General features: G+C 39.3%; 1 protein-coding gene across 2 annotated transcripts; it reads right to left on the bottom strand.

The window, feature by feature from the left end:
• Nucleotides 1-6207: 6207 nt before the first annotated feature.
• GTF3C3 (general transcription factor IIIC subunit 3) lies at nucleotides 6208-26803 on the bottom strand. Of its 2 annotated transcripts, XM_027730701.2 has the most exons (19): nucleotides 26645-26799; nucleotides 25502-25604; nucleotides 22943-23136; nucleotides 22407-22530; nucleotides 21709-21900; nucleotides 21262-21427; nucleotides 20198-20345; nucleotides 18407-18479; nucleotides 17224-17310; nucleotides 16067-16170; nucleotides 15310-15481; nucleotides 14652-14854; nucleotides 13947-14048; nucleotides 12938-13073; nucleotides 12064-12301; nucleotides 11514-11704; nucleotides 10725-10849; nucleotides 7929-8081; nucleotides 6208-7031 (listed from the first exon to the last, which is right to left on the bottom strand). In XM_027730701.2, exons 1-19 carry the CDS (start codon nucleotides 26741-26743, stop codon nucleotides 6909-6911), a joined length of 2733 nt encoding a protein of 910 aa, XP_027586502.1. In that variant the 5' UTR covers nucleotides 26744-26799; the 3' UTR covers nucleotides 6208-6908. The 2 variants fall into 2 exon arrangements, 1 of the variants encoding a protein (XP_027586502.1); XR_003542414.2 differs by lacking the exons at nucleotides 6208-7031; nucleotides 7929-8081; nucleotides 10725-10849; nucleotides 12938-13073 and having other exon boundaries at nucleotides 11522-11704; nucleotides 26645-26803.
• Nucleotides 26804-26834: the final 31 nt, after the last annotated feature.

Genomic DNA, 26834 nt, shown 5'->3' with positions numbered 1-26834 from the left:
ACTCTGCTCTGTCATGACTTTGCTATTCAAAGCTGTAAGTTCAAGTAACTGCATTGAGACTTCTGTTTACAAGCAAGAATGAATTCGTAACAGTAAATACTCTTTAGAGACTCCCCTTGCTTCTCAGATACCAAAGCAACCTTGAAATTCTTTTGAGCAAGCTGATTCAGACTCAATATGGGCTGAAAAGAAACTGAGCATCAACAGCTGATGGTCTGCAGGTAAGACAGATCCACGACATGATGGTTGAAGAGAAACATGCCTTTGCACTAACATCAGAGCTTTATGGCTTTACTTACCTATCTTTACTTTTGACTGTATGCTGAGCCAGCAGCATGATAGATTTGTGCAGAGGTATGGAACTGGGCTCTTTCACTCATTCCCATAATAACTCTTCCACCTACTCTGCTGTACAAGGAACTGTGTAAAGTAAGATATGCAGGTATCCCCAGAAATGGCAAGACAGGGGAAAGAACTGAAAAAGTTGATTTCGAAGGCCAGAACACAAGAAAACTTACAAAATACCAAACTGAGCGCTTTACACACCAGGCCACAGAGAAAAAGGCAAGTTCTGGCCCTCTCAGGGCCTCTTTATCCTGTTTCTCCCCTGCCTTCCCAAGGCCTCTGTACATGTCTGTTAGGGCTATTTCTCTCTGGTATAGGAGAGAGAGAGAGAGTGATATAGCTCTCTCTGCAGCCCCCTCTGGACTGCAGAAGGGGAAAAAAACATGTAACCCCCTTGAGAAGGCACTTTGCAGGCTACCTAAGCGAAAACAAGGATTTCTAACTTTCCTGCTACAAATTCTTCTGAAAGCAAACTAACCCTACAAACTGCTTACCCAGGGTCATTACAGTACTGTTACAAACAGCTTTTTCATGAGGATAGCAAATACCACTTCTACTGTGAAGTGGCCTGCAGCAGCTAGAGCAAGGAGACACAGGATAATTGTTTAAATTCTCCACCCAAAACTGAACACTAGAAAGTAAAACCTCAAACTTAAGTGTAGGTGCGGTCTGAATCTCCTGCCTAAGCAGGCTTAGCTATTTAATTTCCTGAAGGAAACTAAGTTGTCCCAAAGTGATTTTTCCAAAATGTAATTATTTTGAACTGCCTTTTAAATAAATGGAATATGAAATATTAGAAAACACATTCCAATCTTTAAACAGTAGTGAGGCAGAGTATGTCCAAAACAAAAGTATTTAAAATAGAATTATCTTTCATATTCTTGTGATTAAAAAATAAAACATGTTGAACAGAAATGTAACTGAATTTGGTTCTTCTCTTTAAAGGGAACAGTTAATGGAAAAAGCAAGACTGAGGAAAAGGTATATTCTGAACACTTAAAGAGTCTTTGAAGAAGCAGATTCAAATTGATCAAGAGGCTTCCAGGAAAGCTGCCTGTCAAGAATCTGCTGTGGTGAGAAGGGATATAATTAAAAGATTTCAGTGAATGATTTCCAAAGAGGTCTGCTTTACACTTTTCCAACAGAACAAGAGCAGCTCACGACAAATATTTGTCTTCTTTTCTATTCATCATGGAGTTGTCCATCACTTATATATAACAAACAGAACTTAGTCATGTAGTGGACAGACTTTTTAGTGACCAGGAATACTGATATTTGTGCTCTCTTCGCTTTTCCAAGTACCACTCTGTATTCCCCAACACTATAGACCTCTTTGTAGCTAAGATTTAGACATTGATATCAGTCCTTCCAGTGACTTCAAAAGGATAATCAGGTTGTACAGCAGTCCCCAGGGATAAAATCCTAGTTTGAAAGTCTGTTTTGTTTCTTGGGGACTGGATCATAAAGCTCAGCATAACCTTAGTATTACTCAGATCTCAGCATTCACTTTTTTACCTTTGTTAGAAGGGGATTAAAGAAAAGTCTAAACACCAGGTGCTGTAGCCTACTTCAGATACATCAGATCAGCTGCGTGTGCTGCTTATTACTTGCTGTATAGGGTGAACTAATTCTTACAGCTAATGTGAACTCAGTGTTTTTGGCAAAACCCATGGTGTTGTAGAGAGGTAGCAAAAAGACTTTATGAACTCAGTCAAAAGATAATCCTATAAATCTAAATGTGTCTGCTCCAGAAAGCCTGAGTGACAACTTAACATAAATTCACTATATATATCTGATTTTACAGAGAGATAGGATTTTTTTATAAAGGAGAGAATTCTAAGCTATTTACAATAAAGATGGAAGAGTCTTTCTGTTATATTGAAATTTTTCATTTGTGTTATGAAAAAATTGTAAAGAAATTTTTTTTCCCAGTTTCTAGGTAGAGAAAGTCAAACTAGAAACTAGAGGAAGCCAGCATAGAGTCAGAAGAGGTGAGACTGATGAGACTAATGCTAATGGTTAGCATTAACACAGTAATTCACTGAAAGTCACAAGATATAAATCCAGCATATGCACCAAGTAACCCTTTCAATCCCAGCTATAACCCTCTGGGGAACAGTCAGGTGCATACGTGACCTTTTCAACTAATCGGCATTTATTATACTTTAAAAAAGGTTTCATCTTTTCTGTAAATCACTTCAATTTAGTGGGGTTGGTAAAAAGAGCTTTTGTCCCCACAGCCTATTGTTTTACCAGGCTCAGGACATCTGTGTTAACCAACCAAACAAAAGTGTTGTGGTCAAGTAAACTGCCCACCTGAGCTGCTCTTGTGTCATTGTATGTGACATCACGCAAAACCACCCACCCCACCCCTCTCCCTGAGAATCATTTGTCTTTGCATCACCTCATTCTTGCACTACTGTTCCACAATATCCAAATTATTATAGTATGTGTGTATTACTGTAGTAGTTTGGTGTGAAAATCTAGGGGTTTCAGTGTTCATAAGGTATTAACCAGCATAAAGTAAATGAAACAAAAAAGTAATAAAGGTTCCCCAGCCTCAGGTCTTACATATTCCCAGTCCAAGTATTGTTCTATGATTAGAAAGAGACCCTAAATAGCAAGAGAGTATTTCTACAGCATTCATCAGCCAAAATTAGCCTTCCCTCACCTTTCTCAGGAGTTTGTGGCACTCAGCACCCATATTTATCCACCTTCTTCCCAATGCCTCTGTATTTTATCCTGTGTTAGAGACCCGTGTTGACTTCGCTATCCCTGTAAGAGAGGGGCAACTCCTCTTCACAGCAATGCAGGAGGGCATCACAGAGAGCTCCTACCCCTGTGTACAGGAGAAAGATGTGAAGGGTCTGCTGTTCTCACCCCTCTTGCACAGAACTCAAACACTGGAACACAGTGTGCAATCACTTGTCTCTGCAGTTCTAATTACACTGCCCTGTCTAGATCACAACTGGCCTAGAAGCAGCAAGTCACCAGTGGGTCACATCTCAGTTTGACAGCCTGCAGCTACAAGTTGTGAAAAACCCCCAGCAAAAGAGCCCTGAGGAGAGCAGCTCCAAAAAAAGAGGTAAAGAAAGTAAAAACATTCATTTCAAATGGGGAAGCGAAGAAAATACAGCAGGGAGGTACTCGGTAGCTTATCAGTCAGGATTTCAGTTTTCTAGACTTTCTTTTGTAGTTCCTTATACAGGGAGGGAGAACAGACTCCCTCTTCTGGTTTAGTTTGTTTCTGCCTCTTGCCAAAGGACATACTGAAGCAGTACAGAGTACTACAGGTACAAGATAGCTTCAAGGCGCTGTTTCTGTTCTTAGAAAAAGTGTATTGTACATAGTTCATGCTTGGTTGCTGTTCATTAACCAAATACTCATCTGAAAGCCAACAGCTAGCCTATTTTCCTCTGTATTTACTCCCCTTTCAGTGGTTTACCTTCCCCTTGTCCACGCTCTTTAGAGATACCCTTCCAAAAGCCGTGCTTACCTTCTTTGTGTAGGTTCGTCAGCCTTCTCCATAATTAGTTCTTGTACAGCCATGTAATTAGCTCTTTAGAGATGTCGGATTAAACTGCCAAAACTTCAATCTCTTCTTTAGTAATGACAAAGATTCCCCAAAGAGTCACCAGTTTCATGGAACGCTGCATCTTCTCCCAGGAGAAAAAGCAAGAGGAGCTTCCCAGTCACATCTCCCTGGACACACAGGGCAAAGACCAGGCCTACAGCTCACCACTGGAGAGGCTCATGTGAGCTGTGCAGGAAATGAGCTCATTTGACTGGTGATTCCCAGCCCAGGGAGAGCATCACCTACTGTCAGGAGACTCCCTGCTAGCATCCAGGTGCAGGAAGAATCTGGAACTTTACCTGATCTGACAATTAGATAGGTGTGAATTGCTGAGGCCACCTGCAGATAAAAGGTGCTCACAGGGCACCTAAGAATACTTGTTTAAATCCTAACCTCTCCCTTGAATTACCTCACCTCTCACCTTGTCTTCTTGACTCGAGTTCCTTGCATTGTGAGGCTGATAATAAAGCTACTATTTATAACAAACAATTATTCTTTTTTATAAACTATACTATAAACTGTATAGTGTTGATATGCTACATGTTTGCTTTTATCACTTTTCTTTTACCAGCTTTAGATTAAGGCCTGGCAGGTGCTATCAAAACAAAGACTGGTTTGCAGAGGGTTCAGGTGAATTACTGAATACCAAGTCATGTGCCTGTGGCTGGATGCTGACGTGAGGGGCAGGGAGGAACTGGCAGGACTGGCTGCTTATTATGGTAGATGATATCTGGGTCATGAGAGAACATAGGCCTTGGGCTACTTTAGGAGCATAGAAGGAATTCATTAGGTGTGACGTTACACCACACATTACCTTACCTTCACAAGAATTAGTGGAATTTGTTCAACGTATCCTACTGTGGAACAACAAACTGGGGAAACAGTAGTCAGAGCAGAAGACTATGTCATAATATGCTGAAGATGTCTATAACAGGGACAAGTTTTCAACATCAAAGATCAGCTCACCTTCATCATGGCCTACTCTTCCATGTGGTGCCAACACAACCTGGCTGCAGGACATGTGGTGTTGTCCTCCATCTGCTTCAACAGAGCTGTTCACCACCTCCTCTGTGATCCATGGCACTACTGTTTCTGTGGGACTTATACATCTTATTTACAATTATGTTTAGTTTAGTAGAGAGAAAAGGCTTGCATACCTCTGGTACCTAGCCCAAGAACACACTGGAAGTAACTCATTCTGCTCCTCCAGAAATTTGGCCCTAAACCCTAACTTATATGGTAGGACTCCAGACGAATTCGTGGTGACAAGAGCCTCGCACCCCTTGAAGCAAATGGCTGTTCAAAGGAACAAGGGGTGGCTGAGCACACTAGTAAAGCTGAACACATCTGAGCTTAATAAATTGTGCTGCTTAAAAGTAGATCTATGCCATATGGCTTTAGGTGTGTCCCAGTTAAGCTGGTTCTGTCAAGAAATCAATTGGCATCTATCTGCTCTGTAAAGCTGATTCACTTTTTAAGACAATCAGTAGTTTGACTGAAACTGTTACTAATTATTTTAGTGGGGCTTGAGGAAGATTTCCAACATGATGACAAGTGAGGCTGGCAATGATTTAAGCAGTCTCTTGTTCTTAGTGATTTACAAAAGCTTTCCCAAAATTGTAATGGCTGTATTTCAAGCTTTTCCTGCTTTGCTATTTGTTCCCACACACTCAAGTTCAGGCTGTACTGGGCTCTGAGCAACCTCACCTAGTTGAAGATGTCCCTGCTCATTGCAGTGGGTTTGGGCTAAAGACCTTTAAAGGTCCTTTCCAAGATAAACTATTCTATGATCTGCTTTTCCTTAAGCAGGTCAGTTCACATGGGCTGTGCCCATTTAAAATACGCTTTATTGGGGAGCCCACATTCCTACAGCATCTATTTTGTCCCTTGCTTTTTCTGAAGCCTTGTCTAGTCTAATCTGTCACTGCTGCACCATTAATACAGGCAATTCCACAAGACTTGTTTCTTAATCATTGATTGCAGTTGTGTGAAATGATTACAGAACACAAATATGTGTAAAAGTGGGCTGAAAGCAAACAGCAGGTAGCTGTGATACTTTAAGTAACAAGAGTGCCTGGCAGGCAATAGCACAGTTTGTTTTCTACTCAGCAAACCACCAAGCTGAGAAATATTTTTCAGCCTTATTTTGCTGTAGGGCAAAACATATATCCATTTCTGCATATACATATAACTATATACTCCTTTAATTTATGATAAAGCACTGCATCTGGCTTCTAAGCTACTGTTCAACTGTCAGAAAGAATGAAAACCCCAGATCGTTTGCAATGTATGTGAAATAACAAGCTGTATGTTTTGCTATATGCTATTCAGTAGGATATATGTTTGCTGAGAATAAGTAAACATCATTAACATCAGAATTTTTATTAACAAGTTCAGAAGAAGAACAAAGGTCATGTTGATTTCAGTAAAACAAAAATCAATCCCTTTCAAATAGAACAACTGCTAGGAATATGAACTCCTAGAAAATTTTGAATAATTTAAAGATCTTGAAACACTGAGTTCTTCATCCTCTAGGGATTAGTATGAGCCCACTGCTCCTATATTATAGAAATTTAATGCTGCACATTAAAAAACCTTCATCACCAGTGAATGTGGCTTCTTCAACAACCTCACTGGTAATTAGTTTTAATACTGCACATTGTACATCTTCCTCCCCAAAAAAACCCAGCAACTGGGCCTCAGTTTTCATTGTTTGATTATATATACAAGACTGAATGTCAAATTAGAGAGCAGTGCACCAAAGGAGAAGACACACGTGAGCATGCCAGCGCTGTGCTCAGAACGGACAGTTCCCATCCACACATGATATACAGTTCACATGTCAGAAGGAGAAGAAGTCCACAAAGCCATACACAGCACGAGCCAGGGCTCTGACCATCTACAGGAAAAGCTGTACATAAAACCAGTTTGCCCAGCACTGCATAATTGTCAATACAAAGGGTATCAGTTCCACCTGCCACAAACCTCGTCACACAACCGCGTAGGTGTACAACATTTTCTGAGCCATTCTGGTATTGCCACTGCTCTGGTAAATAAGTGACAAGTTAAAGGCAGTGTCTCTTCTCAAGTCTGTCTGATCAGTTTCTATTCCCTGTAAAAATAATGATTAAAAAAAAGTTATCCATATACGAAGATAGTATACTTGAAATATGAGCAGCAATTACAGTGGAATCAAATTACATATTTGTGGTTACTATAGGCTTTCAGCTGTTTGGAAACAAAAGAAGTATTCCTTGTGCCCTCCCTCTTTAACAAGTTTCCACATCATGTTGTTGATCACCAAAGAGTTATAAAATTACACACTCAAAACATTAGCTGTAAGTTAGATATCCAGCTCACAAACCAGGAAAGTACTATCTTAATTTCTCTTTGTATGCAAAGTATTTGTTTCTCCAACCAGAATGTGAATACTGCCTGTACCTTTCACCTGGTCACAAGACTGCTGCTTTGAACTCCCAGGGCTGACTAACAGCCACAGGTCTTACTTTACCAACTCTGCCCGTTTTCTAAATACACTTGTAATGTTTCTACCTACCCATGCCACAGCTAGGCAAAAACTTTCTCTCAGACTAGACTTGTAAAAGTATGACATGTCACTTAGGATCTAATACGGATCAATTAGAGCTAAACCATGGCTCAGATGCACTTAGGCATTGTTAATACTGGTTCATCTTGCTCCACAGTGCTGTTCTATAGCATGACTGATTATCTAGAACTTCCTGGTCAGCTACTTCAGGTAAAGCTGTTTAGCAACCCTTTCTGCTGCTACTTTAGCTTATGAGAAAATCCTTCAAAATTCAATAACCTTTGAAGTTAAAACATGCTTAAATATATTACAGGGTGAAAATCAGATTTGGGCTTCCAGTGGCAAGGAATCACGATACAAATTGAAGGAAACCCAACTACACAGACTTCATGTATCTATTTTAACTATTCTTGACATTTACCTGACTTTATCCTCTGTACACAGCTTACAAAGTTACAGTACCTCTAAGGTGAGAGGAGGAAGTTCAAGTGCTCTTTGGTAGTAGTGGATTGCCAGGTGCAGCAATCCCAGCTGGTGAAGGCCACGGCCAAGGTTGTAGAAAGACTCTTGACACGGACCACGCAGGTCCAAGTAGCGGTGAAGGAAGGAGAATCCCTGTACATATATTATGCACATTTGTGAATGTTCCTTTTAAGAAGATGGCAATAAAATATGGTGGGGAACAGGTGTTTAAATGTATCCATTTAAACTTCTGGTCTTTGCTTCCCCAGAAAACCACATGCAAGTTGAAGGCAAAAGATGAGTCACATTTGATGGATGATACCACAAAACCTGTGCTCTGTCAGTCTCACTGGCACTGATAACAATGAGTAGATCTTTTTTAATAAATTAAACACACAGTTATTTAGCATAGTAACTTATGGAACTAGCTCGCTAAATATCTGTGTGTATGTGTTTATACAATATATACACAAGACTGGTTCATGACTGGAAGAGCTGATCACCTTAGAAAACATGCAGGCAAAGGACAGGCTACAGCAAGACCTTATTTTTCCTTAGAAAAAAAAAAACTTTGAAAGATAATCCTTCCCCTCTTTTTTTTTTAATGGAGAAAAAAACCTCCAAACCTTCCTTCACTCTATGCCTTGGACAGCATCCAGAAATGGTTTAATTCTACAACTTTTCAGAATTTCCCAAAATTCTAAAGTCCACAAAAAGTATTATCAAAGTATGATTTCAGCAATGCAAGCATATTCTTTTCCTGATCTTGTCCTCCATGCAAATGTTTACTCCAATACCAGTTACCAGGGAAATTAGCAGTATCTATAAAGTGACCAAATATAAACATCACTGAATAAGGGCATGAAAAATCAATATATCCTAAGCAATAAGTGAGAGTTCATGTCCTCTCTCAAAGCCGGCAGATGTTTTACTGCCAACTCTCCAACAGAATTTGAAAGGAAACTCATACCCAGCAATTTCAGTGCTATGCTTTAGCATTTTTAAAGTCAAAGCACTCTGCAAGTGTTTCTTATTTCTTTCTTATTTTGCTTTTAGTTTAAAATTAAAATATATCCTCATATATTTAAGGTATATGAGTAGCAGAATCTCAGGAGTGCATAATTTTGTTGCCAACCTTACTCTGAACACCCGCTCCTCCTACACTGTGGTTCAGAGGAGCAGGACCCAACAGTTTCTCCGTGCCTATTCTGGTGCTCATGTCCCGGAGATGTAAAACAGGGCAATGCATAAAAGGACAGTGACCAGGTGGGATGGGAATTACTCTCATGTACACACTGACATGCTGTGAAGTGAGAGAAGTAGTTTGTTTCTCATCTGTAGGATGTCACTGCCTACATTTGTTTGTGTGTAATGACAATCCTGACTCGGAGTTGGTAAGATGCCATAAAGATGAGTGGCATTAGACCAGAGCCACCTCTCAAACACAACAGAGAGGCAAACAGCATTATTTTACATTAAAATGCAGTGCTTCCTTTGACACTGAAGGAGCCCTGGGGGAAACTTCGAAGGGACAAGTAGATGAGGTGAATTCAGAACCTCACAACCTTTTTGTCCTCTCCCATGCATTTTGTTTTGTTACCACTTTGGACTGTGCTGATTCTGTTGTAAATAGAGGACCTTCTTTCTAGGGACTGTGTTGGTAATCAGAGAAGTTACCTCCTTCAACATACGGAATTAGTTCAGACACAAGCAGCTAATGATCATAATTTAGGTCACCACTGGGTCACTGTGGTTGAATTATTAATTAACTACAATAGCAACAAGAAATGATGTAAAAATACCGAGTATAGTAAGCAAGAAATGAGAAGAGAGAGAGAGCAGGGAACTGTATTGCCTGGGGGTAACATAAATAGGATGTCATTCAAGTATATTATAAAATAAGAACAGAACAGCCCATCTAAGAAAGGCAGGCTGATTACAGGAAAAAAGTGAATAAAAATATTAAAATTAGGCCAAAGTTTGTAAGTTTGAAATGTCTTAAGTTGGCCACTGTCATAACTGGTTTAGTATTAGAGTAACTGAGGACCTGTAGGTTTTGTCAAAATCAAACAGTTTTCAGGAATTTCAGAAGTCACAAGAGCTCGGGATCCTCATCATATATTGTGCTGACTCTGAGTTCAGCAGCCACAGGAATTAACAGGCATTTCAAGTTAACGAAGACGGTGGAAAGTAGAGGAAATTACTTCCAAAATTCTGTTTGGGAATACTCAAGTCTGTGGTTTGTAACTGGTTCTGGCAGATGAAAGAAAAATGTGTATAAGGAAGCTGAAAAATTGAGGGTAGCCTAAACTGAAGCTCACATGATCTTTACAAAGAGAGCTATAAGAGGCACCTAAAAGGGGAAAGGAAAACGAAGATTAAGGAAAAAAACATTTTCTAAGTCTGCAAAATTTGCTTCAACAATGCAATTTATGAGACGTGCCTACAAAGAGCATGTGGCATAGATTCAATTCTACAGAACTTCTTCAGAGCAAGGCAGGGCAAGAAAAATTTCGAAGAAAATCCATATTACAGCCATCAAGAAATTAGCAGTATTTTCACAAACAGCTGGCAGCTCCTAACATAGATGTGAGTCTCCTATAAGGAGAGGAGATTCAGACGGGTGCAACTATAGTTCAAAAGCATATTCATCTGCGTTCATGTTTTGCCACTTCTCTCTTTTGAAATGCCACATTAATCATGAAAAGTTATTTAAAAAGAGTATGTTGCAGCCATACTTGTCTGCAAGATACAAAGCAGGACACACTAAGTGTAAAAATAATCACACTAACTCACCTGTACTATAAGAGCATGTCTCTTCAGGACGTATTTCTGAGAGGCCATGTGGATGAAGGTCAAGCCAATACAAAGACTGTACAGAGGTTCATCTGGGTTTGAACGAAAGGCTTGCACATACTGTCCTAAAAGCAAATAATTGAATCAAGATGTTTGCTGTGAAGAATATTCCTTAAGAATTTAAGGGCAAAAAAGAAAATCTTTGAATCAGAAGTGTGAACTAAGGAAAGAAATGGTTTAATATACCTACATCAAAATACACAGGAAAAAATATGAAAGAAAATTGTATATTTTCAGCACTCCTTGGATTCTGAAGAAAAATGCTGATTGTGATGTAGAAACAGAAGCAGAAATCAATCAGACACAGAAGACAAACATGGTCCTTGCTGGAATTTATATTCTGGAGGCCACAAATCTTAAATGTGACATTTGGAGGGCTTGACTGAAAGCAGTAGGTTTACTTCAAAGGCCTGCTTAAAATGTGCAACCAGCTGTATTTGCTGTTTAAATCGGGCTGGTTCCATCCTTCTTATAATTATCATTAGCCTTCAATTATCTTTGCAAGTTAGTTATATTTGCCATGTGTGCTAAACTTGAAACGTGCCAGACTAATTTCTATTAGCAAAACTCTTTAGCAATGCGCTGATTTGGGCACAAAATAATTAAAGCACCAGACTAACACTGTAAACCTGTAATTTTCCGATGAAAAGAAATAATTCGCTAAATCTTTCTCCTGTTATAAACCTTTGCTTTTTATTTTTGTTGATATCAGAAGATGAAAGGTATTACCAAGAGCGTGCTTGAAACTGCCAGACACAAAGGCATTATGCCCGTTGAGGACACACAGCGCGTGGTTATCGGGATTTTTCAGCATCAAGCGGAGACAAAAGCGATGGTGACGGACATCCTGAGACTGCATAGTAACTTGATTGAAGATGTTCCACAGCTGAGGTTTATTGACATTTTCCATTACCATGATTCTACAGAACGAAAAGTATTCAAGAAACCAGTAAATGCTACATAGTAAATGCTGTCTCTGGAGTAAAACCTCAACAGTTTAGGGAAGATAACAAAGAGACCCTCAAAGAGCAGGTCGGTGACCAAGGCAAAGATGAAAGACAGAACCAATGGTTCTGCCCAAATCAACCAAACTACTGCATTGTGCACTCTTTGGAATCAGAGGCTATTGGAAAGCTCCTTTAGTTTCTATAGCCTTATCTGTTTTAGCAAAGGCTGAAGAGCATCAGCCTGCCTCCCTCAGCAGTACTGTCAGCAGTATGACTACAGCCTCAGCAGAGGCAACCACAAAAAAGACTGCTCTACCTTCTCAGTAGCTCACCTGATATAGTTGTAAGCTTTTCTGAAGTTCTTGTCCAGAATTGCAGCAGAGAGCCCAAAGTATTCCAGCTCCTTGCGCTTTTGTCTATCATCATAAAATGAGTAATATTCCAATGAGGAATCCACCAGTAGCTCTGCCTCCTTGTACCGGGAGAGGTCACACAGGGAATATATAGCCTTCAGGAGGAGGTTCCACCAGTCATCTTTTGTCAGAACACTTGTGAGAACAGCAAAAATTGCTAAAAATATTGGAGCCAGAAAGTTGAGAAAAATTAGAACAAGAAAGATAAACTCATCAAACTGATGAGAAACATCAGAAACATCAAACTGATCTTTTCAAAGACATTGTAGCATTAACAGCCTATATAAAGTATTTACTTTTTCTCAGTTTAAGTGCAGTTTGTAAAACACCAGCAAAAAAAGCCAAAATGTGGGAACAAATAGCAAACAATACACACAGTTCAAACTGTAAACATACTACATGAATTCAATAAAGTTACTCTTCCTAATTTACCAAACGGTGCTTAAGAATGCGCCAGCCAAAAAAAATCACATCACTTTTAAAATGTATTTATAGTACGTTCTACATTTGTGTGTATTATATTTGCACTGAGGAGAATGCTGGCCCATATGATCTCTAGAGGCCCTTCTCAATCTGAATTATTCTGTAATCTTACTATTTTTGTCTGAATGGGGATTGTTCCCTTAAGATATATTATCTTCATTTTTGCTGCCTTCTTTGCCCTAGAAACAAAGCAATGTTAACATTGGCTGCTAGGATTTAGCATGCAAAATAGTAACATTTGTATCAGTTTTCAGAACTGTGCTGTTCACCTTGTCACTTTGCTTTTAATAAACAATCTGTGAGTTGTTACCTTTTGCATCGCAATTTGCTGTCTCTTGGTCATCATTGTCAGAAATTTTATCCCTCGACACCTTAATAAGATAGAGGTGTCTCTCTCCAGATTTGGAACTAGATATCAAACACACCTGAGCTCTGCTCATTGCTACCTAGAAACAAATTTAAGGGCAGCATTTCAGATGACATTATAACATCCTGTGACAAAGGCAGCTTTATGGCCAATCCATCTTGCTCATGCCAAAACAGTCTGCAACTTAGAAACACCACAATACAGCAAGAACGTGAGAGAGAACATTCCCAAGAGGAATATTATCTCTGCACTGTCTCCTGCTCCAGTGCCAACTGGGCTATGCAAGGGAAAGATACAAACTCTTTAAATTATTTAAAAAGATTTCTCCTGGGATTGGAGCATCCCTGTATGTACTGAAATCAAAACTATTAGCACAGAGGTCTAACAAGAACACTGCCTTTCTGTCAGCTGTTGAACCATACAGTGTCATACAACAGTTATGGCACGGACCAGATGGATAAAACGGAGGTCTAAATATTTCCCTCCTTCACTCCCTATTTAAAAATAAACAAAACAACAATTAACACAAACCACCACTGTATTTACTGGCTACACAAATTTTTATTTTGTCATTTGTCACAAGAAAAAAAAAAGGGAAATTAAGAAGAACATTGTTTAAATAGAAGTGGTATCAACACTTCAAGAAAGCTCTATGCTGTCTGCCAAAAAGGTAAGAAACAGCGTTAGCATTCGGTGTGTTGTAAGTACACTGAGAACAGGGAGTTGAAATCACTGTATCAATAATTATACACACAAACAATCCTCTGTTCTGAACCCTACAGGTAGGAACACCAATATTGCAGGATCCCTACAAGATTATTATATAACAAAATTATGAAACCCTTTGTGTATAAAAAACTACTAACTTTCCTCCTGAGTTCATTTGTTGCTTGTCTTGACCCAACTAACAGCTGTCTAATTTCTTACAGTGTAGCTGGAAAGACTGGCTTACCTTCAACAGCATCGACAGCATTGTGAGTAATGTGTCTATGTAACCATACATTTTGCCTTGGGAATACAGCAGTGTTGAACGATGGAGGAGTAGTTTTAATTCCTAGACAATATTAAACATTATTATTCAACCTCTTGCACAGAGAGTGAGTTTATAAAACAAACAATTTTGACTGAATACAGTATTAACAGTATTGTGAAAGCTTCCAGAAAGCTGTAAGAATCTGCTGTGGCAGGTAAGCTCTCCCTGAACAACCTTGCAGTAGTTACTCTGAAATTCTTCCATTTCAGAGAAATTTGGCATGACTCTTACCTATGGTGGAGGTGCTGCTGGTGAGGGCATACAGAACCCCTGCTTACAATCAACAGAGGCCAAACCATGCAGCTCATATGTAGCAACTGCTGATCAACTTGATGCAAAGTGACTGGTGTCACAACAAGGTCTTAGTGGCCAAGAGCTTGTGCATCACACAGAAGTAATCAAGTGGGACAGGACAAATATTGATAAAATGGTCAGGGAGAAAGAGCCATGAGGATGAGTCCCTGACACTGTAACGAATCCCTCACTGTGCTCTGAAGGCTCTGAAGGCTCACCATGGTGAGATAAGTCTCAGTCCCTGGTCCTATGCAGTTGACATCTCTGACCACTACCACAGTTTGGCAGAGTAATACATTCTCAGCTGAAAGCACAGAACACTTTACCCACCTGCTGAGCAGCATTGGCATCCTGAGCCAGTGTATCTGGATCATACATTGGTTCCAGAGCCTCCAGAGCTTTCTCAGGTCGGCCCAGCTGCTGCTGAAGTGTTGAAAGTGAGATTCTTGCATCCAGATGCAATGGAGCAAGATCAACAACTTTGGCATAACTCTCTGCGGCACGCTCCATGTGTCCCAAAGCCTTCAAGCACTCTAGAAATACCATAAACAACACAAAACACTTAAGTGGCAGAAAAAAAAAAGGCTTCAAAGTTTGCAAAATAGTTAACATACTTTTCAAATACCTTTTTAGTAAAACCATCCAAAACATGTATTATTAAGTGAAAATATTCTGAAATATGTACTGATGCATGCACAGTTTTACTTAAAACATCATCAGATGACACAGGATGGAAAGCAAAAGAGGTGCTGCTTCACTTACATGAAGTATTTTTAGCTGAGGTAAATTTCAGTGTATGTGAAGAACAAGAAAATGCTTCCTGACAGAATTGTCATAATAAACTTCACCTATAGTTCTGCAAATACCAATTATCATTCAACCAGTGAATCTAAAATTCCTGTGATCTTAGATAAAGGTCCCTGGAAATGCTCAGTATTGTATTATCATCTCTCAGTACCAGGTGCTCAGCAATCCTGCTTCTCCTTACCTGCATGCCGAAGCCAGACAACAGCCAAGTTGTATCGTTCCGAACAGACAAGAGAGCTCAAGAGAGGCAGTGCTGAGTTGTATTCTCCAACATCCAGAAATGCCTCTGCCACATCCAAATACAAGTCACCCATTTCTTCTGGATTTTGTTCCACCAGTGTGGTCAAAAGAGGCTTTAAAAAAACCCCAAAAATCACAAAACACTAACAGCACAAATAACCAATGAGAACATTTCTTTAAGATACTGTTATTGGAAGCTTACATTTTTATGCTATGATTTTTATTCTATTTCCATTCTGAACTACACTTCCTTTATTTAAATATTTTTTTAAAGTGAAAAATGAAAGATCTGCATTTTGGAATTCCTGAAAAAGCCACATTTTTCTATTCCAGACATTTCACATATTCAATGGGTTAAAGTGTTCATCAGTGAGGAGTGTTCTTTATGAAAGAAGAGTCTTCAGATTTAGTACTGCTGTGAAACAAAGTGAAAAAGCGTTCAACAACTTTGCAATGTAGCAAACAGACTGTGACTTAACTGTGCTTTAGCAATACTTCCACCGGAGGCACAATTTCTAAGGACAAAGATAGTATTTCTGCTATTATGGGTCTGTCAGGTTTCTCTCTGGGAGTGGGAGAGAAGCAAAAAGAATCTCTGCAGCTCTCTCAACAACCTCCATCATATGAGAACAGGAACAATTACTTGCTTTGGTAATTTCTTAGAACATTCCCCATCTTCTGAGTTGGTTTCTACTTACACTGAGTGGCTCCAGGATGTTCAAGTGAACCAAGCACACCATCAGCTTGACCGTGATGTCTATGGGAACACCCTCAGGTATGCAGCAGCTGACCTTCTCCACAGCTGTGACAAGACAAAGAATTTCTTTCTGAACCCATAGGCTTTAACAAGCACTTCACAAGCTTCACATCCCCTCCAGGTCACATTCAGTTCCACTGAAGAAAATACTCTTATAAACTCATGCAAATGTTTGTGTAGGCCTGGCCTCTCTCCCCTTCTTTTATATCTTTCCCCAAAGTCGGAACAACTTCTCCCTACTCTCTGTGATACCAATAATTCCATGTGAAGTATCAAGTGCTGTTGATTTCAAGAGCAGGATTCCATGGAATGTGTTTAGAACCTTTGCCTACTTAAGGTGTACTTGCTTAATAAAGCTTTCCTTTAGCAATTTACGCACCTGTACCCGCTTCTCCTTGTTTTTTGAAGGAAATACCCTGCATTAAGGTATTTGTTCTTACTAAGTTAAGTCCTGTGTCCCAGGGATCAGGCTGAACACATTCTTAAACACTGCTAACTAAAACACTTCATACAACATGTAGAGGGAACACAATCTGACGAGAATGCAAACACGAGGCAAGGCAGTTATCCATGACAATGCTGGCAAATTAAAGGTCACACACTAAAACTCCATGATCTTATGTCCTTCACATGCAGTCATGACACCTTCTCAACTAGCCTGTTTAAGTTCTCTTTCACCACAATGCTTACACCAAAGAGTGATTGCTATAATCTGAGAAAACTGTGATTTCCAACATAAGGTTTCCCTGTTACCTCCTACATCCACATCCCATTACTGCAAATCACAACAAGCAGATTAGTTCACTGTTCTCTGAACATCGTAATACCCAGCACAAGAATAACTATTCACCTACTGGTAAATTCTTACAAAATGAAAAATTTTCTTCTCTAAGCAAGCAAGCCCTGGAATGCTTTTGGCTTTGGTGGCTGACTAGGTTAGAAGGCAGTTCTGAATAAAGAAGACAGTGCAAAAGAAACCTTTTCTGGGTGAAGCCCTATTTCTGTGCTGTTAGAAATCTCCCAACAGACTGCAAGCTGGTTCCTGAGCATATGATCAGTTCACAGACTTGTACAAAATTAAAAAAATGCATTACTTACCTGGAGCACTGGATTCAGCATCTGGATGACTTTGGTCATCAGTCACTGCCTCTTGGCCTTCCTGAGTTTCTACCATTGCACCTGGATCTTTTTTAAAAGATTAGCAGATTAAGCAGTAGCATCAGCTAAGCCAAAAGTTACTTGCTTGTGAATCCATAATCAGTTGATAGCTTACTCTGAAAAGTGGACTGGGTTTTGTGATTTAGTTTGTTGTGGTTTTTTGTTTGTTTGTTTTGGGTTTTTTGTTTCTTGGTTTGTTTTTGTGGTTTTTTTTAAGGACAGCAGAACAGGAAGCAATCAAAAAAAGTTAAAGAAGTTCCAAAGCAACAGAAGGTGGAGAACCAAGCTCTTGGGTAGCTTAGAAGCTTTGTCTTAAGCAATTGTTACACACACCAGGTAACTTGGAAACACTGTGATCTAATTCCAAGACTCATAATAGTTTTGTTTCTTATGAATTATCTGTTAAAAGTCTCCATAAGGACAGTTGTTCATAAATCAAGTGTACTTTTACCTGGTCCATCAAAGCAAAAAGCCATGTGAAGGATTCTAAACCTCCATTGGGTTTGGACCTGACTGCTAAAACAACCAAAGAGTTTAATCATAGAAAATGACTGCATGTCTGCTTATGGAGTTGGCATGCTGTGTTCATTCTACAGCCCAAACATTTTCACAATAAAGCAGTGACTTGCATAAAGCAGGTTTCTCAAAGACAACCTACTTTATTAAATTACAAGCTCATATCCCTAGTTTTCCATACACTGAAACATTTAAATGTTTAATAACAGAAGCGGAGTTTATGGAGAATATTAATCTCAGGTCAAAGGTTGATATTCTTGAGTATAGATGCCACTAAGATTATCTTTTTTCTTTTTATAGAAGCTATTTAGATGGCAGTAATAACTGGTCTGATGTAAACACTCAGAGGAACGTTTAGAACTTCAAGAGGCTTCCAGTTGCCTGGAGAGCAGTCCTTGTCTTTAATGAGTTGTAGTGCTAACTAGACACCAGAGTAACTTCTTACAGAAAGCTGAGGTCATGCCATGTAATTCATTAAGAGCACTGACAAATTTCAAAAGAGAAAAGCCTATCAACATGCATCAAAATATACCCATGAGTTGAAAAGGTATGGAAAGATGTCATATTAGGACAGCAGGGTCATACCAACCACTTGTTAGCTACTTACCCTTCTTCTCCTCAGCTGGACCTTTTTCTAGTACCTTTTTTTCAAGTACAATCCCTGCAAAATCTGTAATAACCTAAAACAGATAAATAACTTGGATCATTTTAAAGATTTAAAGGACAAATGCAGTAACCAGCCTACATGGTAGCTGTTTTAGACATCACAAAAGTTATCAGAAGAAAAGCTGCATTCATTTCACATGGGGTTAGCTGACTAGAATTGAGTTTGATCTCGTTATGTCTTTGTTCACTGTTTTTGAACTACACGGATGATCCAATCAGCAGCTCTTTAGCAAATACAACAGTTACAGTTCATCACAACTAGAAAAGTGTTTAACCTTTACAGGCTTTTTTAATGCCTTTTGGAAGATTGAAAAAGAAAGTTAAGCTCCAGGTGAACAGCTAAGCTCTCCACAGATCTTTCCAAAGTGCTCCAAGGATTCCTCAGCTTAATACATTGCAAGGAAACCATTTGGTTTTGTTTCAGTTAAAATAAATAATTACATAAAATTTACAGCTGCATACAGGTATTTTACAACAGCCTTGGTCATGCACATAAATAAAACTCAATAAAACTAGTATAATTCAACAGAACAACTAATTAGAAAAATAGAAACCAAAGACAGACAATTCAAGACATTCACTTGACAATGGGGTAAGTGCAGAAGTGTAAAAGACTGCTGGTCTAAGTCTCAATGCAGTTTGGTATTTTGTTCATGAATTGAAAAATAAGTGTTTAAGTCATTACTGTCACCACAAGAGTGACAGTTTATACAACCTTCAGAGGAACATACCAGATGACTGTATTGAGACAGTTATTTTTAAAGGCTCAGTTTACCAGCTCAAATACAGGTCCAGTTATACTTGAACAAGAAGCACCATTGCAGGAACAGAATCAAGAAAAACCTTCAAGAAGAAACAGGGAACAGTTCTGCAACTACAGTTCTACTGTATTAATAACTCTAAATAGTGTGTACATGAAATTGATTGATTTTTCAAAAGGGAAGAAGTACAAAGAACGGTCAGAGGAGTTGTCTGCAGGCTCATAGTGCTTTTCACTGACAAAGAGTAAGCTACACAAAATCTCAAGGAAGAAAAAAACACAAGGTAATTTAATATAAGAATTATAAGAACAAATAAGAATGTTCACTAGAAAAAAGTCCCAAATAATAGAGTCTCCTCATTCTATCTTGGAATGTCTGATACTACAGCCTTTCCTCCCAAAGCCAGACCAAATCAAGTTGGAAATATGCCTCAAATGTGAGGATTAAAAACCACTAGAACAAATTTGGAATAGATAAGCAATCTTCTCCAATTCCTGATGCCTTAGAGTCAGGATGTATTGTCTTTCTGGAATGTATGTTTGGTGCTTAATGCATAAATTATCAGTCGTAACACAAGTATGCCAGATAAAGCACAACAGTCTGCCTTTGAATCATCAGACCACCCTTTTAATCTTCCACTTAAGAGAATGACCTTCACTGGTATTACACACAAAACTAGCTTGAAGATCTTCTCTGGCTACTAAGATTGCGGCCACTACAGAGAAGCAGAGGAAGGATCCCAAAATTTTAAACCTCGAGCAAGATACAAATCTATCAGCCTCCGACTTATTAAATCAAGCCATTAGCTTAAATGCTAATTACTACAGAACTAATAGCAAGCAATCTGTATCCAATCAGCCCTATCATTACAGAAGCATGACCATATTTAAGCACTACAGGAACATAAACTGACTGTTCTGACTGGCAAGAGGTGCTGAACATGACACACGAATGCATTTAACTCTCCGTACCGCCAAAGCTTTGTCGTACTGCTTGGAAGAAATGTACAGTTCAGCTGCAATGTTGACATCTTCCATGGAGACAAGGCTGTGGTGTTTAGCAAAGGCCTCTTCTACTATCTCAATAGCAGAGGTCACATCATTGGCTTCATAATAACTCCTATAAAACACAGAGATGAGATACTAAGTATTTGAGATAACTGACAATATGCACTTTGAACAGTAGCAAAAGGATTTTCATACCTCTTTAATTTTTGCCTATTAGGCAATATTTTCATTAGCAAGAATAAGTTAAATAAGACAGTGAGAAAGCAGCTGTTTTTCCTTTCCTTACAAGTGTTGACAATTTTTACGTATTTCAAATAATTACCATTTTTTTCTCCTGTATATATTAGGACATTACAGGACTTTTCATCACAATCTCTCCCACCTCGAGCCAGGCATCAATAATGTACCACATTAACCTGGTTTCAGAAAAAACCTTCAATAATATTGTTATAACACACATCCTTGCATTTTTTGGTGCATTTCACAACCATGAAGAACAAAAGACCTAAACTGTTTTGAAATAGGCCAATAATAGCTTTCTACACGTTATGCATGAGGAAGCTGAGACATAAAGCAGAATATAACTTAGTAAAAATTACTGTAAGAGAGCTACACACTTTAACCACAAGCTTTCTCTGCCTTAGGCAAGCTTCTATGACTTGCTCAGCTCTCATTATTAGAAAAAGGGAGTAGACATATTTCTACTTGCTCCAGAAACAAATCACAAACAACATATAAACCATATTCTGTTGCAGATGGTTTGTTTTTCAGACTGAACACTTTGCTTCATCCAAATTTGCTGGCAATAAGTTTCCAGGTCTCTAGTGTTTTTATATGAATTCAAATGTACTGCATTTGTATATAATTGTATGCTATTGGCATTTATCTGGTACTCAGTATTTGCATTTTATTCTCTTCCTCTAAGAGAATGCAACACTTCTAAGCTTGAATCAGCTGTGGAGCTTATAAATAACAGCTTTTGAGAAACTCTGGACAACCAGATCACAGTATTTCCTAATCCAACTCACTTTGCCATGTCTCTTGCCAACTGCATGAATCGTTCCCCATCGGAGGGAGACAGGAGGTTCAAAATGCGCCGGTAGCCGTCCATGGCCATCTTGTGTTCCCCCAGCTGCTCGTACAGGCTGGATCTCTCCCACAGGTAACGCACATTGGTGGGGTCATATTTCAGAGCTACAGGAAGAAGCAGCAGCATAACAGTAGCCTAGTTTAGGAAAAGGCAACAGTGGATTTCACATTCATTTCCCTGATGAATGTCGACGGACACGCACAGGGTTTTTGTAAAAAAAGGACATCCTATATTACAGATTCACTAATCTTTTACCAAAGTCGGACAGAGGCACCAGAATCTTAGCACACTGAAGCAAACTAAACTAGAAAGCAGAAGAAAACAAAATTACTGCCATTAGCATCTAGCATTAATTTTAAAACTATTAAAATTGTTGCCACAATACCTTTTGTGTAGCAAAAAACAGCCTGTTTAATATTGTCCTGTTCCAGCGACATTTCTGCCAGTCTAACCCACTCCTCGGTATCACTAGGATTTAAGTGAGCTGCAATCAGTTCAAACTGTAGTGACTTCTCCATATCACCTTGGTCTTCATAGATCATGGCAAGAGTGGAAAATGGCTCATGAGCAAGAGGAGCTGTGAAAAGACAAAGAATAACTAAGACCTGTTGTTTTAAAACCATCTTGGAAAAAAAATAACTTGTCTTTCTGCAAACAACAGATATCAGAATTACATGAAACATCCACACTGGTCTGTTTAAATTCAGGAAACACTTGCAGACAAGTTTCTGATTCTTTCCTATAAATTATTAAATAGTCTGACTGACTCTAAGAACAACCATTTACAGAATTATTCTACACTAAGTCATGCTGATATTTATCCCTTGCATCTACAAAGACAATAAAAGCAAAGTGTAAAGCTAATCAAAGGCCCAGGCCTCTGCAGAACTGGGGTGCTGGTTTCTTTTCATAAGCAAAACAACAAAGCAAATGCACCACATATTCTTAATTCCATACTACTTATACACTGACTTTCCTTATAGTGATTATTTTCATCTTCAGAGAAGCCCCACTGAATTCCCTCACGCACACGGAGATTTCAGCCCACCCTTAAAGCCCAGCAGTTTTCCCAGTGTGACACACCTTGCCGAATGATTTCCATGCACATCAGAATGGCCTCCTCACGCTCTCCTCGAGCAAACCTGATGTTGGCCTCTCCCATCAGACCCCTCAAGGCACGAGGAAGTTTGCTGCGAGGTCTTTTCTCCTAAACGGAAAAGGGAAGTTTAAGCTGTGCTCAAATTCAGGAGACATCAGTCACACTTGTGCTTAAAAAAACCTAATAACAGGTTATTTAAGTACTAGTGATATTAAGTGACTGACCAAAAGATTTTCAAATTTTCATAGCTGACAGAGTAACTCTGATACCTAATATAAACACTGGAATCCTGACACTGGAAAAACTGGTTTCATGACTTTTGAAAGTTTTCAAACAGTAACCTACAGTAATATTTTTAAAAACAAAGACAGCATAACAAAAACCAGCATAAGCAGAGGTATCCTATGTGGGACTACTTCCAGACAAATTTCTTAGCAAGTAGCTAAAATCACACACAACTGCCATTTATGCAGCATGGTCAGGAGATACAGGGAAGTTACATGAAAGTTTAAATACTTGCTTTCATCATTTTCTTGGTCTCTCGATTAAGTACCATCTCCAAAACAAAAACATCTCCAGCCGTTGGCTGCTCAGTAGTTTGTTCCTCTTCTTCTTCCTCTTCTTCTTCCTCCTCTTCCTCCTCCTCTTCATTTTCCCCAATCATGGATGCGAAGACCCGATGAACAGATTTACTGACACCATCTGATGTTTCTCCTGGTTGAGAAAGAAGCAAAAAAGGTCTATGATATAATCAAGAGTACAAGCTGCTTATCAGGACAAGTGCAGAGAAAACAACAGCCCACTTGAAGCAGCTATTCTGTAAGAATGCTGCCTGCAGAAATGCAAGAAAACTATTAAGAGCCTCTGTGGTTTTAAAACTCTGCATTATTCATTACCAATGCTCAGTATACCCCAGTCTCTAACATTTTTTGGATATTTGAAATGAAAGCACAGAGGAACACAAAGAATGAAGCAACAGTTTATTTAACATTTTTCTCAATCCATCCAAGAGAAGCATATTAATTTTCAAGCACCAAGCTGGCTGGCTGGAATAAAGCTTTTCAGCTGAAGAGGCTATAAATGAACAGATAATTCTACTACACAAAAATGCAGCAACCAATTTTTAGAAGTGATTTAAAACAAGATCTTGTGACTATTCCATCCATGACAATAAGTACCTTTTAACATGTGTTAATGCAAAATCCAGATTATTCACATTTCTCTAGAAAAATAACAGAATTCTTAAAATAAGTAAGAAAATGATGCAATATAACCCAAATAAATATGCTTAAAGCATACAATTTTTAAAATTTTCACATTTTTTATTTACAATTTCTCATTACTAAGTTAGCCCAGGGTTATAACTGACCACAGATCTACATGCAAAACATCCAAATATGTAGGGTTCAAACGTTTCAACTGGGGGACTGGGCACCTAAAGATTTGATGAAAGTATAATCACAGTATCAAGTTGAGACTGAAAAACAAATCTATCATGTATTGCCTATACAGAAGAGGGAACTGGGGACTACATCTGAGTTTATGGTTGGTTTTTTCTTCTTTTTTTTTTTTTTCTGACTTGGATATGTTCAATTATTTTTATTCTGACTTGGATATCAAGCATTTAAAAATCAAGATTTTTCTCCCTCCTCCCTCCATCTGAAAAAAAGCCTCAATTATTAATTTAATTTCCCTTTTATTTCAGTATCCTTGGCTGCAGGAATCATCTGAAGATTGCAGCAGATTACATCTGAAGATCTGGGTATCAAAAGTGACCTTAACAATGACCTTATCTAACATTTTTTTATCTAATATTTTTTATTCTTCTGAATATCTTAGGTCTGATTCTAATACCAACTCCTTAAATAGTGATAACTATTATCAATGTTTCCTTGATTCTATCTGCTCTTGACACTTCTGTGTTCTCTGTAGTAAGAGCAGAAGTAACACTATCACACAAACCTACGAGGATATCTTTTTCTTAGATAAAGATGACGTGCATTAAAAAAACATGGGAATACAGAAGTGGAATACAGAGCAGAACAGAGCAGCTTGGAAGTATTTCAGAGACATGAGCAAGAGGAAGGGGTCAATAAGGAACCACAGATATCTGGCTCCGACCACACTTCAGTGTTCATTTTATGTGCTTCTAGGATGAGGTCTGGCCATACTTTCAAAACTGAGGTACCACTGACACACCTTTTAGGTGGGACAATTTAAGGTCTATTTTCTAAATTTAAGAAAAGAAAAAAAATCCAACAAAACTTAAACAGAACAATGAGAATTTGCAGTGAAAACAGCAAGAGGAAGCTAAGAAGCAACACAAAGAGATCCAAATTGCACTTTGCTATCTCACAGCCTTGGCAATCCCACAAGACTATGCCCCAACCAGAGCACAGCTTCTGAAGAGAAGGTGTCTGAAACAGACTGCAGCACTCTGGATCCCAAGCTCAAATCCAGAACCTGAGGCATGGGATCAACAAGCACTGATGCAAACTGCAGTGAGAAGTGCTGCACCTACCACTTCCTGCAAGTCCTTTCACTGTGTAAGAACCCCAGAAAGTTAAGCTTATTCTGCTAAAGACACTCAGAAGATATTTCAGTAAACCACACAAAGAAAGCCAGCAGGGTAATCTGTAGCTAGGAAGAGCCAGCAGAAAACAAGAAGATAAAGAATCATTGGCACTCCAAAGAGGCCGAAGCATAACTGAGCAAAAGAAAATAACCCCCAAAAAAAGAGAAAATAAATAAACTCCTCCTTACAGCTATTTTATTTCACTTTGGTTGACAATGGAAGAAGGCAACACTCACACAGAATACTCTGGAAAAAGTCAAATCTCAGCAGAAGACTAGTAAAGATATGAACACAAAAAAAAAGTCAACACAAACCAGAAAAGACTTCCTGAGATCAGCTAAAAAGTTCAATTTATTTGTAACTTTGGAGAGAGTAAACAATTGAGACCATATGGTTAAGAAGCCAGAAGGGGAAAAGTGGAGCCAGGTTTTATAAAAAGTCAGTTACTGAAGAGCAAATGCTTTCAAAGACTTTTTAAATAAGAATTATTATGTTAACATATACCATCAGCTTCATCCTGACTTTGGGATTTTGCAGATGCTTTTTTGGATGAAGATGGAGCCTCCACATCTTCGTCATTTTCCTCAGCAGACGCATTTCCACCATCCTACACACACCAACAATATTAGTTATCAGCTTTACCATATGACCTATTCTTATTTCCCCTAATATTTACAATTATCATTTAGACCATGGGTTTCCATGTACTGCTAGTGAAACAGGTGGAATAAGTGCTGTAGTTTTAAGTGAACAAAATCCAGCACTACTCGCTTTCAAGATATTTATATTCTTATCAATGTTAAATGAATCAGTAATCACATCACTTTTGACTGAAGAGATTAGTCCACTGTTTATTTGGCATTAGGTAAAATGACATGGTTGACTATATTAAAAAAAAAAACAAAACACAAAGTTAGAACTGTATGACAAATCCTTCCAAAAGCCTGCCTTTTTAAACACAAAATGAAATATATCAAAATAGCACCTGCTAACCCGGTAAGAATGTTACCCTAGGATAACACCTGTCCTTCCCTAGGATAACACAGGTGAGTTCTCCTGAATTTGCTCTTGAAATACAGAAATTCAGTTGCATTTCGACATAAAGATGGAGAAGCTAAAGTAAATTACAACAGTCCCATAAATCATACAGATTTTCTCTTAATACCACCGTCTGCTTACTTTTAGACACAAAGCTGTGCCTCCCTGCTTTTACTGCTGCCAAGAAGCTAAACAATAAACACGAGGAGCCAAACTGCATCTCTGCCTTAGACTTCCCACAGAAGATGGTGGGGGAGCCGTAGCAGTGTACACTGGATCATTTTATATCCCAACCTGCTTCTGCTCAGTGCTCCGACCCGCAGCACCGATTAACCGCGGGGCCGGACGGTGCCGCCCAAGCTCTGCCAGGGCCGGCGCTCGACCCTCCCCGGCAGGACCCGCAGGGCTGCGCTACCAGCACCTCAGCAATTAGTGCCTGGTGCTTTGTGCACAGGAGTTCACAGCTCCGTAGCCACTATCCCCGCCTGAGCTCGGCAGCAGTTCGCGCCAGCCCCCCATACACACACAGAGCAGCGGTCCGTGCCCTGCCAGGTGCTGCCATGGACGGGGCGGGCCGGGCCGTGGGGCGGCCAGGCGGGGCAGACTAACCTTCTCGCGGCTCTTGCGTTCCTCCCGGCGCTGCTCGAACTCCTCGAAGGAGATCTTCCCCTCTAAGTACTCGATCAGCTCCGGGCTGAAGCCCGACATGGCCCCGTCTCGACCCGCTCCGGGGGAACGCGTGCAAGGGGCACCGCGTCCCGCCCGCTATGGCGCCCGCTGCAGCCCGCGCCCTCACACT

This window comes from Pipra filicauda, unplaced genomic scaffold, assembly GCF_003945595.2.
Source record: "Pipra filicauda isolate LSUMZ 115617 unplaced genomic scaffold, ASM394559v2 scaffold149_size4050908_pilon, whole genome shotgun sequence".
In the NCBI taxonomy this organism is placed as follows: domain Eukaryota; kingdom Metazoa; phylum Chordata; class Aves; order Passeriformes; family Pipridae; genus Pipra; species Pipra filicauda.
The sequence above is the reverse complement of the archived record's forward strand: the minus strand, read 5'-3'. Positions and strand labels throughout refer to the sequence as shown.